The sequence below is a fragment of the Abramis brama genome (genome assembly GCF_963993115.1).
Source record: "Abramis brama genome assembly, chromosome: 15".
Taxonomy (NCBI): Eukaryota; Metazoa; Chordata; class Actinopteri; order Cypriniformes; family Leuciscidae; genus Abramis; species Abramis brama.
The window spans coordinates 30,417,050-30,434,485 of NC_139977.1; the positions used below are offsets into that span (position 1 = coordinate 30,417,050).

A 17,436-nucleotide genomic window follows, 5' to 3' on the forward strand; every position below is an offset into this window, starting at 1 on the left:
AGTGTAGGATTGCAGTGTGTGTGTGTGAGAGAGTGAGAGACGTCACATCTGTCGCAGTGTCCCATGAGACTTCAGACCATGAGAACCAGCTTCTTCCCAACAAACACACACACATGCACTCCTCCTCCAAAGAGCAAAAGGTCAGTGTCACTGCCTGAATTTTCTGCGGGCAAACACTTTTAGTGACTTCTAAACTGACCCAGGCAAAAGTTGGGGTCAATAAGATTTTATGTTTTGAAAGAAATTAATACTTTTATTCAGCAAGGATGCATTAAATTGATCAAAAGTGATAGAAAAGCCATTTATAATTGATAATGTTATTTCTGTTTCAAATAAATGCTATTCTGAAAAAAAAATAGCATGGTTTCCACAAAAAATATGAAGCAGCACAGCTGTTTTCAACATCGATAATAACCAGAAATGTTTTTTTGAGAAGCAAATCAGCATTGAATGATTTCTGAAGGATCATGTGACACTGAAGACTGGAGTAATGATGCTGAAAATACAGATTTGATCACAGGAATAAATGACATTTTAACTTTGTAATAATACTTCACAAATTACTGTATGTTTGATCAAATGAATGCAGTCCTGATGAGCGATAAGAGACTTCTTTCAAAAGTTATTATTAGAACAACAGATATAGCCGAAATCTTCAAGTAGAACTCAACTAGTTTAGTCAAATCATGTTTAATGTGGTTTAGCTGAAAAACCTCATGATGATGTTGTTGAGTTTCCTGCTTCTGAACCGTGCGCGCTCATGTTTCCCGTCTTTTAACCTCAGGATTCCTCTGTGTGTGTGTGTGTGTGTGTGTGTGTGTGTGTGTGTGTGTGTCGAGGGGTTGTAGTGTCAGGTTCAGAGGACTGTCCGCTCGCACGGCCTTTAACCATTAAACACATTAGCATTTAGCGTGGTTAGCATTTCACTACAACAGCTGTCTGCTACGAGTGGTCCTAAAGCAGGCTTGCTGTCTCTCACACACTAGCATGTAAATACACACATAAACAACTCACACACACATGTGGGATTAAATTTATCCAGAAGGACAGCAGCACACATTCACTCGTCACATACAATACTATTTATACTCGCATTTCCCCATAGGAAAGTCAGATAACAAAGATTCTATATGAATCTGAGCTGTCTATTTTTATTTCTCCAAAGCATTTTTCTTAGAGAAATTTTTGAGACAAAATGTATACACCAGTCAAAAGTTTGGAATAATTCATATTTTTTTAAATGTTTTTGAACGAAGTCTCTCATGCTCATCAAGGCTTATTTAGGCTAAATGATCATTAATACAGTAAAAACAGTAATATTGTGATTTTTTTTTTATACAATTTTAAAAAAACTGTTTTCTGTTGTAATATATGTTAAACTTTAATTTATTCCTGTGATCAAAGCTGTATTTTCAGCATCATTACTCCAGTCTTCAGTGTCACATGATCCTTCAGAAATCATTCTAATATGATGATTTGCTGCTCAAGAAACATTTCTGATTATTATCAATGTTGAAAACAGTTGAGCTGCTTCATGTTTTTGTGAAAACCGTGATGCATTTTTTTCTTCAGATTTCTCTGATCAAGTGAAAGTTTGAAAGAACAGCATTTATTCGAAATATAAATCTTATTATAAATATCTTCACTGTCACTTTTGATCAATTTAGCTGAATAAGCATTAATTTCTTTCAAAAAGAAATATTTTACCAGGGTTATTACTAAAAGTATTAAAAACATTTATTTTTATTGAAAAAAGATGAAAAACTGATAAAGAGCCATGGGCTTGAAACTTCACCTGTGGTGAGAACATGAGATAAATATGTTTCTATTTTTTTAGGCTGTGGTGTGCAAACTTTCCTTTCTTTTTTTAAAAAATTTTGTGGTTGAACGCCCTCATTGAGCTTTTTTTGCCCGTTAGATGTGCACACTTTGAATCTTAATTTTAAGTTATTAGTTGAAAAACAAACTAAACAAAAAATTAGAAATGTTGCCTTGGCAGAAAACTTAAATACTAAAATGATTAACTAGAAATACATTTTTAAAAAACTTACTAAAACTAAAACTGGAAAAAAAAAGAAAGAAAAAAAAAAACAAATACCATAATATGACAAAACATAATGAAATTACTAAAAAAGAAACTAAAATTAACATGAAAAACTAATTCAAAATATTAATAAAACTAAAATAAAAGCTAAAATAGCACTGAAACTTACTGAGTGCAAACTTTTGAACTGTACAGTCAATATAATATTTGAATATTATGTACATTTGACCAGACAGATCAACACACATGAATACACACACACACTTGCCTGATGCATCTACTTAGAAAATGATGCATGAACATACAACCCCTGCTGTGCATCTGAGTGAGTGAGAGTAAAATCTTCTTCTCATTGATGGGCTCAAAGTGAAATGTTATATGATCGACACACTCCTGGCAGAGACACACATCCGCTCTGGGCGTGAGAAAGAGAGAGTAAAGCGAGATGGCAGAAGAGCGAGGTCAAGGAGAAGGAGCGAGTGCTATGAGCAGAATGCTGTGAGATGTTTTGGAGGATGCTGAGCGCTCAGAAATAAAGGTACAAAAGCTGTCACTGTGGCCGTACCTTTTCAAAAGTTACACCTTTGTACCTAAAGAGTGCATATTAGTCCCTCAAAGGTACATATTGGTTCCTAAATTATACATATTAGAACCCTTTTGAAGGGTACTGTCCCAGTAACAGCTTTTGTACCTTTTTTTTCTGAGAGCGCAGGAGTTGAGTTTGTCTCAAGGACACTGTCTAAATGGTGAGCAGCATAAAACCTTCAACAAGAGCACAGACAGAGACGGCTCATGCCAAATGCTGTACAGCCTCCACAAGACGCTGGCAAGAACACAGAACACGCGCTCGATAAGTCAACCAAAGCCCCGGGAGTGTTTAAGGAGTCTGTTTTTGGAAAGCGAGAGGACCAACCCCAGGGCGAGGTCTGGACACCAGTTGTCGGAGACTTAGAGAAAATGATACAGCGAACAGCTGAGAAACAAAACCCTCACACACACACACACACACACACACACACACACACACACACACACACACACACACACACACACACACACACACACACACACATCATCATCATCAGCAGCAAGAGACAAACATACCAAATGAGAAGAGAAGAGATACACACAAAAATCAAAATAAGAATTACTCTATTTAAATACAAAATAGATGAGAAGCGATGCAATGAGAATAGAAAAGAAGACAAGATGAGAGATGAAAAAAGAAAGACAGAAAAGGCGAGACAATGAGAAGGGAATAAGATGGGATAAAGCGAGAACAGAAGAGAGTTTTTATATACAGTATACACAAGAAATGCTGTTCTTTTTATTCATAAAATAATCCTGAAAAAAAAAACAGTATCATGGTTTCCACAAAAATATGAAGCAGCAAAACTGTTTTCAACACTTATAATAATCAGAAATGTTTCTTGAGCAGCAAATCATCATATTAGACTGATTTCTGACACTAAAGATTTAGCTTTGAACACAGGAATAAATCACATTTTACAATACATTCACATTTAAAATGGCTATTTTTAATTGTAATAATATTTTACAATATTACTGTTTTTACTGTATTTTTTAATCATATAAATGCAGTCTTGGTGAGCAAAAGAGACTTCTTTCAAAAACATTTTTAAAATTTGAACGGGTGTGTGTACACACACACACACACACACACATATACAGTATATAATAAACATTTAAAACACACTATTCTTTACCAATAAAACATAATAAATAATTCTGTAAACCCTAATTTGGCAATACTTTTTTCTAAAAGTTATCAATGCTATTCTGAATGTATATGCAATCCATCTGCAGTATCTTCATTTTTCAGTTTGCCAACTTTGCTGCACTCAAAACACACAATTCAACAAACTAAATGTTGTGTTTCTTGAAACTCTACATATAAAAGTTCATCCAGAGACAAGACCAGACCAGACCAGACTCGAAAAGATGTGAATCTTTTAACACTGAAATGAGAAACGGATCTGTGAGATGTTGAGATGTTGTTGGTGGCACTGAAGCTACTGAAATATGAGATCTTTATATATACACACACTCACAAACAAACACACACACATGAATTCACAGTCTGAGAAGATTATCAGATGATTTCAGCTTTGATAAACATGAGTGCATGCATATAAAATAACAACTTATTGTCTATGTTTTTTCAGGTTTGTCTTTACTTAAATGTGACCTAAATGTGCTCCAAAGCAAAAGTCGAGTTCTTTTTAAAGTGTTAAAAGAAATTTAAAATGATGATTGAAGTCATTATGCATCATGATCACAGCAAGAGACTATAAATATATTCAGGAAGTCAGCAGCAGATTTTACAGTCACTTATTTGTGAGTTCAGATCCCGGTTCTGTGTTAATTGGGCCTGTTTCCTGCCATGAAGCGTGAAGTGTCTTTCACACCGTGTGTGTGTGTGTGTGTGTGTGTGTGTGTGTGTGTGTGTGTGTGTGTGTGTGTGTGTGTGTGTGTGTGTGTGTGTGTGTGTGTGTGTGTGTGTGTGTGTGTGTGTGTGTGTGTGTGTGTGTGTGTGTGTGTGTGTGTGTGTGGCTGCAGCAGATCTCTCTTAAATCCTGATATACTGTCCATATATGTGTTTAGTTATGTGTAACGCCAATGTCATGGGTTTAATTCCCAGGGAAAACAAGAACTGATAAGAATGTAAATGTAAATGCAATGCAAGTCGCAGCGTCTGCCAAATGCATAAATGTAAATGTTTACACACACACACATGCATGCTGTAGGGTAAAGAGTACAGGCATGCTCAGCTCAGATTTGAGATTTCTCCAATGGGGGTTGTGTCTCTCATCAGCTTTAGAAATGCAAATAAAGCTTTATCATTCAAACTCTCGGAGGGGGAGGGATGGCACAGATGCATCAGGACGGCATGCGAGGACTCGTTCACAGTGTGTAGTGTGAAATTTGTCAGGTGATTACAGTACTTCACTCGTTCAGGATCTAGTAGGTGACAGACGGTGTTTAAACTCAGTCACACTCACTGTCCGCTGCTCTTTGATCATGACTGGACCCTGTGCTGGTTAACCTGACCACAGTTATTCTGGTCCATGTTGTTTTGTTCAAATAATTTGATCTGGTTAACTCACAATCTCCGTATACAACAAGTTACCTTTTAAACTGCACTGCAATACATCAGTTACATAAAACATTTTAAGTTAAGAAATTCAAAGTTTTAGTTAGCAGAACTGGCAGATTTTTTATTTTGTACTCATACATTTTAATTACTCTTAACTTGTAATATTTGTGTAAGCTTATTCATTTAATTTAAAATTATGTAATCTCAGCTTAAATTTTTTTAGTAGTGGAAACTTGGCCGGTGTGGTGAACAAATGAGTCCTATTGAAGAGATGAGTCCGAGCTTAGGACCCCATTAGTATGCCAGTAGTATGCCTGATCTAAATCTGTTCTTGTGATAACTTGTAGCTAACGTGAGCTGTCTAAACTAAAATAGTAATATACACAAATAAACATTATTTTATGGTTCTTTTAATAAAAAAAAAAGTGTACTTATATTGTGCTGATTATTACGATAAAAAATAATGACAATTATAATTGCATTACGAATTGCTGTGAATGCGGCAGTATCAGGGCAGTATAAGCTCAGGTAAAGCTCAGCTAGCACGATCATCGGATAACGTTAGCTGTATGCTATGCTACTATCTAAGCTAACTAAAAAACACACTAACAACGAGAAATGTTTAATTTCACAATCTATAGCTTCGGTTAAATACTAGTATATGAAACGTATAAGTTAAAATACATTAATGACTCTTTATAACGTAGTACAAATGTCTTCTATAATAAAGTGATTTTGTATGATTTGTAACCAGGCACTTCAGCGATTACCCATAAAACGTGCTTTGAACCAATCGGATTGCTTGGGTCCTAAGCTCGGACTCATCTCTTCAGTAGGACTCATTTGTTCACCACACCGGCTTTAACTACCTTATTCAGTAAATGCTTACTTGCTAATTGGTAACACAATGCCTTGATAGCCATAGCATAGCATTTTCTGAATGAGTATGACAGTCTAGAACATTTAACATATATATGTTCTCAAACTAAGCTCATGCTCCACTTGTCACCCCCAAAAAACGGCATATAACAGAAACTCTTCTAGCATAGCAGAACTTCAAATCTCCAATTTAACATTCAATCTTGCACAAAAAAAAAACATTATATAACAATATTAGCATTTACTCCCTTTCGAGTGTCATTGCAAAGCATGCTGGGAAATAGAAATCCCTTCAGTTTCAGTTATTTTTAAGTTTGTCTAAATTAAAAGAATCAAGTAAAACTCAAAACTATTAAACAATTCAGATTACTCATATTGTGTCAGTTGTGAACTCAAAAGAAAAAGAAAGTTCTAAATACTCATAAAAGTTAATTTGACTGAACTAATGTGTTTAAGTTTACCCTACTCAAACCAATTCATTATTTTAAGCATTAGGGTTTACAGTGAACTTTTTTTTTTTTTTTTTTTTACTTAAAACAAGAAAAATATAAACAAACAAAAAACTTTAAAGTAAATTGATTTAGTTTTAAGGTTGTTTACATGTTTTTACTGGTAAACAAGACAAAAATGTTGTCTTGTTTTAAAAAACAGCACAATAAGCAAGATTTTCAGCATCACCCATGCTGAAAAAAATGATTTGTTGAATTTAATCAATTTTTTTATGGTAAGTGGTTGCACACAATTGATTTAAGCTACATTTAAACAAATGTATTAAGTTGAACTAAAATAATTTTAATAAGTTCAACTTAATGCATTTGTTTAAATGTAGATAAAAACAATTGTGTGCAACCACTTACCATAAAAACATTTATTAAATTCAACGAATCATTTTTTTCAGTGCTCAAACCCTCTGTCCCTGTGAAAAGAGTGTGTTCAAATGGGAAGGAAGGGAGTTTTAGGAACAGAGGAAAAAGGAAGTACCGCTGTTCTCAAATCAAAGTAGGCTAAGTGCATTTAGGTGACTTTTTCAACTTTAAACTTTCCTCGAACACTTTGAGATTTGCATTTAGGAATCAAAATGAAACTTCAGTGGCACGACGAGAGGTTATTTGTCTCCTAGCTCGTCAACAGTCATCTAACATTTGTCATTTACAGTTTTGGCACACTCTCTTTCTTTCGCCCTCTCATTCAACTTTTTTTTTTTTATGCCCTGCGGTTGCAGATTCCACAATACAACGGTTCCCACGGGCCGACACACACAGACATGCACGCATATCGTGGGTGCTGTCAAACATGATGTGTCATTACTATGATTCCTCAGGCAATGAAACTACACATGCAGTTTCATGCCAAAAAACAAAAAGGCAAACAAACTTGTACATGAACAAAAACAATATGACATAAATTGCATTAGTGCATTTATATGGATTGTAAATAGAAACATTAAAAGAGAAATGATAGCACTCAGCGCTTATAAGATCGTAAGTACAGTGTAGGTCAACTATAGGTCATACAAAGGGGAATTCTTCTGACATTATTGATCTTTACCCCTTATTGATCATTTTAGAGATGACTATTGAAGTGCCTAAGAGTGAGAGAAAAAGAGATTATGACTAAGTAACAGTGTGCTCACATTTACAAAAAAGTACTGCGGTGGTACCATGGTAAAGTGACTGTATCTGAGAAATGGAAAAACAATGATATTTGTATAATACAGTATGTGTGTGTGTGTGTGTGTGTGTGAACATGCAATCAAGCCTACTACTTGTTTGAAGTAGGTCTACGGTCTTACTAAATTATTAAAGGCCCACTGAAGTGCCTTAAAACGCGCAGCATTATTCGATGTGTTGACATAATTTTCACTGAACCAGGAAGTCAGGGCGGGACATATCGAAAAGCCCCTCCTCTTTTTAAAAACAGCCAATAGCGTTTAGTTTATATCACAGCTCGGCCAGAGCCGTTGAGCTCGGTAAAGCTGCAGTTTCCTCATAATCTCTAACCGTTTCTCCTCCTAATCTCCTCCATATCGCTTAAAAATAGAAAATTCAAATGGGTCCGATATGTTTTGTGGTCTGCGTCGACTCGATCACTGGAGCTGTGGCGGTTCACGTGACTTCATTCGCCCCAGTGGAAAGCATATTTACACTGTCTGAATTGTTCCCTATCCCCTATATAGTGCATTATTCACCATGTAGAAAACAGTAAATGTGTGAACAAGTGACGATTTAAGCCGCAGCTTCAGCATCGATTTATAATGAAGGGGGCGGAGCTTCAGATTCTAGAGAGCATTTGATTGGACAGAAAATCTGAAGTGAGAGACTGAGTTTTTGAATGCTTTTATCTACTAAATGCGAATTTTGTCATTGTTTTGGTGCACACTCGCTTAGGGCGTAATTTGTGGGGGGGTTGGGGGGGAGATAACCCCCCCAATATTTATACTATGATCACAATATCAGGAGGCATACCCAAACTTCAACCCCCCCAATGTTCAAACCAAATCTACGCCAGTAGATAACAGTAGTGTCATAGGTAGTGATAACAGGCTAACATATTTATACTAAAAGCCAAAAAAACTTCAATTTTGATTTCACTTTAAAATGTTCACATACATTTATATTAGATACTCCAAAGTAGGCTACTTTTAATGTGTTCAAAAACATACAAAAGAAAATATGTTATTAAACATTCAAAACAAACATGGTATTACATATCCAAAAAGCTAGTGTTACCATAATACCATGTAAGGAAAACATAGTATTACTGGACACATGGTACCATGTCCAAAAAACTCTTAGCTGGTGATGCAAAAACATTTCCCTCCTTTAGAAACGGGCAACAAAGGACACACACTTTCAGCATTGGGTCTTGATTTGTTAATGAGGCCTCCCCCCTTTTCTATGGGTCTGAACTGGCGCCAACAGAACGCAGTGATCCGCCCTAGTCCCTCCTCAATCCTCTAGATGGGACAGGAATAAACCTGCATATCCCACATTTATCCTGGGAAGAAAGTGTGAGAAAGTTTTTTTTTTCTTCCCTTGCGGTGAAACTAAACTGTGCAGGGAGTGTTCACTCTCTCTTTTTTTTCAAATGCACATTAATTTGAAGGAAATCTCTCTCTCTCTCTCTCTCTCTCTCTCTCTCTCTCTCTCTCTCTCTCTCTCTCTCTCTCTCTCTCTCACTCTCTCTCTCAGTACCTGCGCGGATGGATAACAGGGGCGGGCGCTTTCCGTCTCGAGCGTGAGAAGTCGTTCAGCTCAGAAGAGCTCGCGACGTTCAGAGTCCCACGCGACAGTGACATCAGCGCACGCGCACGCTCACGCGCGCTCCGAGCTGAGAATCAAGCAGAGTTCCCACGAGCAGCAGCGACAAGAGACGCTCTCGAGAGAGACTGGGATTTATTTATTAATTAACACGGATATTTATTCAAACTCTTTTGCACTTTTTGGGAGATTTAAAGAAGACTTCAGGGGATCTATGAGAACTTCAGAAAGGATTTTAAAGAAGTTGTAACGCCGAGGCGGAGTTATGAACCGTTTCTTGGTGAAATTAACGCTACTGACGGCAGCATCGCTCGCGACGGTGGCACAAGGTATCAAAGATCAATGCAACTCTAATAACTTTTGTTAAATGATATGCATTTAGTCATATGACTCTGTTTTGATTCATTTGATGTTTCCAAACTGTTCTTGTTTTGTTTTGCTCGGAGATATTTCTGCAGAACTTGAGCTTTGACGTTCACTTGTTGCACAGAATAGTCTGATAATGGGATAAACACTTAAAAGTTATTGTCTTTCACAACTCTTTCTTTCATTTCCATTATTTTTTATGTCAAGTAGCCTTGGCCTACTTTATTGGCATTTTTTTGTTGTAGCATGAAACAAAAGTACCAGAGCATCAATGAAAAAGACACAAACTACAAATATCAGAAAGGTATCAATTGTAAAAACTAACATAGAAAACAATAACATAGACTTTCAGTAAGTTATTAATATATAGCCTATTACAACTCGCTCGCCCTTTCTAATAAAGTGTATAATAAATTGATATTCATTATTGATTCTGTTGAATTCAAAGTGTAATTCAGAGGAGGATTAATTTAGTCTATTTGGGGTAAATTGGACCACTTTTTGACAGCCGCCTCAAGAAGTGTTTCCAATGTGTCTAAAATCTCTCTTTTTAACTTGTTCATTCACTAATGTAACTTTGGCGAATAGTTTCTGTTCTTGTTATTAATGTAAAGGTGCATATCTTCACGTTAAGGTTGAGTAACTTCAGAACTTTATGACAGTGTAAGTGCTTGATTTCTGAAGTTATTGTGGTGGTTTTTTAGTGTTCAGGATTTTTTTGTCTGGTGTCCCTGATGTTGATTGAGTTGCATTGTGTGTGGAGTCTGGAGGAAAGCGATCTGTGAGTGAATGAATGAAAGGAGGGTGAGGAGGAGGGGGTTGTGCTGTTGTTCTCGTGCGCTGGTAAACAATGGCTCGAGACAGTGTTTTATAGGCTCGTGCTGGACTCTGATTCCTTTTGTCCGCGCGGCGTGGGCTCTGCAGCTGTCGCGCGCGCCCCTAGATCCCCCCATCCCCATCCTCTCTCTCTCTCTCTCTCTCTCTCCCTCTCTCACTCTCTTCCTCCTCCTCCTCCTCCTCACACGCGCGCGACGCTCCACCAGGCCACGCTCCCGTAGAGGAACCGAGAGAAGACAGACAGGGAAATGACACAACTAGGCAGAAGGGATAGGAAACGAAACAGACGCTTATTAATGTTAAATTCTTAACATTTCAAGTCTGAGGTAAACCAGCGAAGAAAGCGAAATTATTCTAACAAGAAGTTCTGTGGGGGTACCACGGTACAATAATGGTATTTGTTGGACCAATATTGTACCAATATGGCAATTCCATAGTACTTGTAGCCTATATGCAATTCCATGTAGCCTATATGTATATATTCATGTACCATGTTATCAACATGATACTTCAAACATGACCCATGGCCATTGAAAATGTAAGGAATTTCTGGAAAAGTAGCTTATAATTGATAATTTTTTATTACTTAAAGGGACAGTTCACCCAAAAATGAAAATTCTGTCATCATCTTCTCTCCCTCAAGTTGTTCTAAACCTGTATAATTTTCTTTCTTCTTCTGAACACAAAAGAAGATATTTTCAAGAATGTCAGTAACCAACCAGTTGATGGACCCAATGAATTCCATGGTATTTTTTCCCCTCCACATTATGGAAGTCAATGGGGTCCATCAACTGTTGGTTGCCGACATTCTTGAAAATATCTTCTTTTGTGTTCAACTGAATAAACTCATACAGGTTCGGAACAACTTGAGGGTGAGTAAATGATGACAATTTTAATTTTTGGGTGAACTATCCCTTTAACTTCCATTTCATTGTATTATTTAATGTGATTAAATACTATTATTCTCCTGGGAAAAGCATAGAAAAATGCTTAACTTTAAAATATTTATTTGACAATCTCGATTAAAATGACTTTCCCATAACTACAAATGACCGAAAAAGTAATTTATTCAGCCAAAAATTAGCTTAGTAAGCTTTGAAGTATTTGAAATCCATTGTGCGGCCTAGTCTGTGCATAGAAGTTTAAAGTTGTGCAACATCTGAATCAGAAACGAAATATAAAGAAAAAAAGGAGAATTAGTACCAGTGGTGTAATCTATAACAAGGACCAATCTGAGGGTTTTGACTGAGAGCTTTGTCTCTAGACAGTCGTTACCAATTAAAGACGGCCTGCAGGCAGCTGGTTTCATTCAACAAGTGCACAACTGTGGTTTATGGTGACTGGCTTCGATACGCTGTTAATCCCTAAAGTGTGACGTTGCACGCTCCTGCTAAAAAATACACTTCCCTACATCACTGGACACATTTGGCTTATTAAACCATATTGAATACTCACTCAAAGTCAAATGTGCACGTCCCAACACTGTCAGCTAAACTTAAACCAGTGTGAAGCTGATATATTAATACTGAAACAGGAAGGACTGTATTCTGAGTTTAAACCCTTGTTAAAGGCTGACTGCCACATGGAGCGGGAATTGAAGAGAATGTGGAGCTATTTCCAGGCTCAGTGTTAGATAACTGGATTTTTCAGGATCTCTTTAGATGAATAGTCAAGAACCATTCATCAAGAACCCCCCTCCCTTCCAGTCCCCCATCAAAGTCAGTTATTCACAATTCAACAAAAGGCCAGTGGCTCTCCATCGGGGCCACAAAACAAAGGGCTCCGGGCCCTTTATTGATGTCTGTAGGTGGCAAGGTTCTTTTGTTAGGAGTTAGCATGTGTGTTTGCATTGACAGGTGTGCTATGGGTTGTACAGGTGGGTGGGTGGATGCAGGTATGACCTGGTTACAGGTGATTTGTGTGGTTTAGTTGACTACTGGGATGCACTAACAGAACTTTGTGTTTGTTTAGGGCAAAGATGCTCAGAATACTGTCAGAATGGAGGAATATGCGAGCTCAAGCCGAGCGGAGAAGCATCATGCAGGTACGTTACAAAAACATTAAAGCTGTACTCCTAACTGTTCAAGGTTCTTTGGAGAACCCAAAATGGGAAAACCCCCTTTTGGAACCGTTATTTTTAAGAGTTTAGGAAGTTTTTATTCTCTAGTTCTGTGGAAAACCATTTATTCTTTGGTGCTAGAATCCAAAACGCGGATCTGAAAAACTTTATAAACCATATAGCAACTCTACATGCACCAGTTCTTTGTTGAACATTGAAGAACCTTTATTTTAAAGAGTGTAACATGCATACTATTGAGTTTTTAAAAATTGTTTTACAGGAAATTTCTCTATTTCTACATAAATTTCCCATTTTATTCAATGTGTTACTTGCTGTTAGTTTGTTATATTTTTTTCAGTTTGCCTCTTAAAATGATAGTAAAAGACCATGTGTTTAAAAAAAAGTGTGTGTATACCTGTGTATTTGTTTGTAAGCTGTGATCTACCATGTTGAGATTCCATCTGTAGGACCAAACCCTTCTTAGCAACCAGACAAAGCTCTCAGCATCTTTCGAGTGTGTGAGTGTGTGCGCATGTGCGAACATGCACGCGGCCATAGTCATTTGGTTTCAAACTTAGATAAAAGACCCCCCTACCAACCCCCCAGTAGTCCGTTGGTGCCCTGCTGCAGTGGGACGCTGCTTCTGTCAATGTCTATTCATGCCATTCAGCCCAACAGCTGGCCCTCACCTCCTATTGTCTCACACACACACTTAGCAAGAATGGAATAAAACTTGCATCTGTTCTTATCGGATGCATACACTAAGATTTCCTATGATTTTTTCCATCAAAATCAGATTTTGTTTATTTCAGTCTTTTTTGCTTTTATCTGTTTTCTTACACTCTCGGGAGGCTCTCTGTATGTGTGTGAATGGTGTCTTTTTTTGGAGGGCAGATGGCGGAGGGGGTAATAAGATTGCAGGAGCTCATGAGAATGGCCTCAGCGTGTGTGTGTGTGTGTGAGACACTTTAAAGTGGGGAAATTCAAATGCAAACAAGTGTGTGAGACTGTTAGTCGCATTTCTCTTTCTCCATTTAATCTTGCGAAAATGTAATCTAGGAAAAGATTGCCATACCCTTTGTCACTTTTACACTTTCAAGTTCAAAATAAAATTGAATTTTGATTGCGAGGGATGTTTGCTTGGTGGTTCCTAGTTTATTATAGATGGTTGCTATGATTTTCCGCCTTTTTTATGAAAACATGCGTTTTTGTCTGTGCATAAGTTGCTTCCATTATGTTGAATTTAAAAATAAAGGTTCTTTATTGGCATCTATGGTTCCATGAAGAACCTTTAACATCCATGGAATCTTTCCATTCCACAAAAGGTTCTTAATGGTGAAAAAAAGGTTCTTTAGGTTTTTTTTTTTTCAAATGTTCTTCACACTAAGAAAACGGTTCAATGATGGTTCTTCTGTGGAATCACTGTGAAAACCCCCTTTTAACCTTTATTTTTAAGAATGTGAGGTTGCTTACTGGTCTGATGGTTCATATAGCTCAGATGTTCAGTGCAAATCTAGGGTTTTTTTTTCCTTTCAAGTTTATGACCCGGAGTAGGAGTAATAATAACAGTGATAATTGCCTTTGCAAGTGGCTCTAATTAATGCATGAATCAGTTTAGCAAAGAAGAAAGGAAAAGAGAGATTTTATCTGTTGTATTGCTTGTGCGCACACATTCAGTGGGGGTCAAACCCTGAACATCCTGTTGTGATGATCCTGTCAATAAACAGGAAGAGCAGAGATATTTTTTTATCCCAGAAATATCTCATCTGAACTTTGACGCCTTTCCTGTGTGGTCCGAATCTCAGCCTTGGAAATTGTTTGTAAATCGCCAGTGTTTGTGAGTGGGTAAGCGTGTGGGGATTTCTCTGGCTTGTTGCATCTGAATTGAGGTCGGCGTTGCTTGAACTTGTTAAAGTTCGCATGAACTTCTGACATTTAGTGAGAGGATGTCCTAGTTAAGTGTTCCTGTAATGATCTTTGATGACACAGGCTCATTTATAAAGCAAATAATCTTCATGCGAAGTGGTGAAACTCTTGACAGTCTATAGTCATACTAGATTACATACTCTTTCTATACTAGGAAACTTGACCTATTTGGGTGATGCCATATTAAAACCACTCATTTCAAGTATTTTTAGGTGTGGTCAGAGTTATGGAGGTGTTATGTATTAGCGGAGGCTTGTTATGTATGCGCAGCAGTGTTGTTATTATCTAAAACAATTAAAAATCACTTTTAATTGAAATGAAACGAATATTGGATGAAGAAATTCAGTTTGAAAAACTTAAACAAAAAATTAATAATGTTGCCTTTGCAACTAACTGAAATAAAATAGGTTTAAGTTTAAGTGCTAAAATAACTAAAACTGAAATAAAAAATAGTCAAATAGAAATATATAAAAACAAAAACTTAAAGCTGATGACAAAATTACTAAAAACTTAAACTAAAATTAATTAAAATCTAAAAACAATAGCTAATTCAAAATAATAATGCATACTGCTAAAATAACACTGTAGTCTTGCAAAACATCCATTCACCATGTCTTTGATGGTCATTCAGATGTACTGATTAGCGAAAACATTTTATTGAATTAAATAGTATTTTTAACTATTATTTTGTCTTGTGTTAATTCTTCTAAAGGCAGGATTTCTAAAATCATTAGTGCACTCTGTCTAGAAGTCAAATGTTCCTGATTGTATCCTGATGATTAGAGAAGGTCAACAGGTCCAACCCATTCCATGCTTTTCCACATTTTTGGGCTTGGTTTTCCTCGAGCTCAGTGCTTTAGTGATGTATATGAATGCAATTGCAAAACGTGTGTCATAACGCAGTTCATAATGCAACAAGGTCCCTGTGTGTTTTGTCAGTTTTTTTCGGTATTTGAACATCATAAAAAGTTCTTTGACTCCTGAACATTCCACAACACCTGACATCAGTTCTGGAACTGTCGGAATGCTGGAGGGTGGGAAGATAATTGGAAGCGTGGAATCAGAATTCCAGAGTTGTCATTTGAATCCTGGAATGCTGTGTGACCTTGTATCTCTGGTTGTGGTTGGATTGGTGACAGCTTTTGGCTGGGCATTTTAATGATGGCGAATCGTGGTGTGTTTTAAATGCATCATCTCTAGATGAGACGTGTGTGTGATGTTGTGCATTACCAGAGTTATTTGTAGAATGAAACACTGTGTGTGAGCAGGAGACGGATCGATGTGATGAACAAACGGTTCTAAATTTGGCCTCGCACCAAAACCGTGTGAAACAGCTCGTGTCTGGACGCATGACTTCAGCTTTTTTTTTACCTTTTGTTGAGTAACTTCTGCATTATAATATTTCACTTAAACTCTCACTTCCATGTCATGAGTCTGGTTTGTTTCTAATGTGTGGGTTTGCATGCATGGTTTATGGTTTAGCGACGTGCTTTCCTGCGATCCTCTTCTCTGAACTGAGTTTAAACCCGTAACAAGAGTTCAAAATCAACTCACTAAAGCTCTGAGAAAAACACGATGGAACAGTTTTGTTGATGTAAGTGAAGTGAGCGACTTAAATATAGTTAGTTAACACATTAGAAAGCTCACATGAACTAGCAATACGCAAAATATCTTTGACAGCATTGATTCATCTTTGTTAATGATAGTCAATAAAAATACAATTCTTCATTGTTTGCTTTTAATAGTTAACAGTGCATTACCTATTGTTAACAGACACATCTTTTGATTTTAAAAATGTATTAGTAAATGTGGAAATGAGCATTTAAGATTAGCAACTGCTCTATTTTTCATTGTTCATTCATGTTTACTAATGTTAGCAAGTGAAACCTTATTGTAAAGTGTTACTGATATATAATATCTTATAAGTTCACTGCTCGTGGCCACCAAAACACAACACATGTGCAACGCGGTTGATTGAAATGTCTTGTGTTTGCAAAGGTGTGAACGGTAAGAACGCAGCTCTGGGGTCCAGACGGAGAAAACGAAAGTTTGTTGTTTTGATTCACACTGAGGGGCAGGAAGTCTGCGGTGTGAAAACACACACACACACACACACACACACACACACACACACACACACACACACACACACACACACACACTTGCACAGAAGGCCGTGGCAGCAGCAGATGGTAGACCAGCCCACTGGAATGGGGGGGTCTGTTGCCTGCAGTCACAAATGTGCTCAGGGGTCACAGGTCACCGCAGCATCTGTTCAGAGTCGAGTCTCACACACACTCCTGCTCTCGGACCTGTTGCCTCGACGGGCTGCAGATGACTTCTGCTGCTGCCTCGGGGGACAAAGAGAGAGTCTGCGTTAATGCCTCAAGTAAACTCACACACTCATCTGCGCCTGCAAGTGTTTGCGTTGGGATGTCTCTATTATTAAACTACTGCATGTGATTTGCAGTTGTATTGTGATTTCGGCTACCGATTAACATATTCACTAGATTTGTTGAGTAATTTATTTTCTACATTTATTTTTAAAATATTGCTGTTTTTTTAGATTCATATATATATATATAGTATATTATATTTAAAATTTTAGTGCTGTCAAATTGATTTACAAACTTTTATGTTAGATGTGATTAATCGATTAGACCGCACTAATACATTTATTTCTATTCATTTCATTTTTTTGATTTTTAATTACACTGCAATGCACTACATACAGTATTGATATCTTTAAAAAGTTATGTAATATATTGTTACTACATTTATGCAGGTATATTTCAATATATACATTTATTCAATTTTTGTTTCCATTTAATTTTTTATTTTAAAGAGCAATAAATTCATTTTAATTTATTGAAATTCAAATGAATAAATTCGTGCAATGTGCTACATTTTCTAAATAAATATAATATAGGCAATTCTTGGCCAAATT

The 17,436-nt window shown here is 36.8% G+C and overlaps 1 protein-coding gene across 1 annotated transcript in view; it reads left to right on the forward strand.

Moving 5' to 3' along the window:
• Positions 1 to 9,315: 9,315 nt before the first annotated feature.
• Positions 9,316 to 17,436, forward strand: part of notch1a (notch receptor 1a) — a 32,831-nt gene continuing 24,710 nt past the window's right edge. The window contains exons 1-2 of the mRNA XM_084136439.1: positions 9,316 to 9,630; positions 12,476 to 12,548. Coding sequence (XP_083992565.1) covers positions 9,567 to 9,630; positions 12,476 to 12,548 — 137 coding nt within the window. The 5' untranslated portion in view covers positions 9,316 to 9,566. The remainder of the gene's footprint in view (positions 9,631 to 12,475; positions 12,549 to 17,436) is intronic.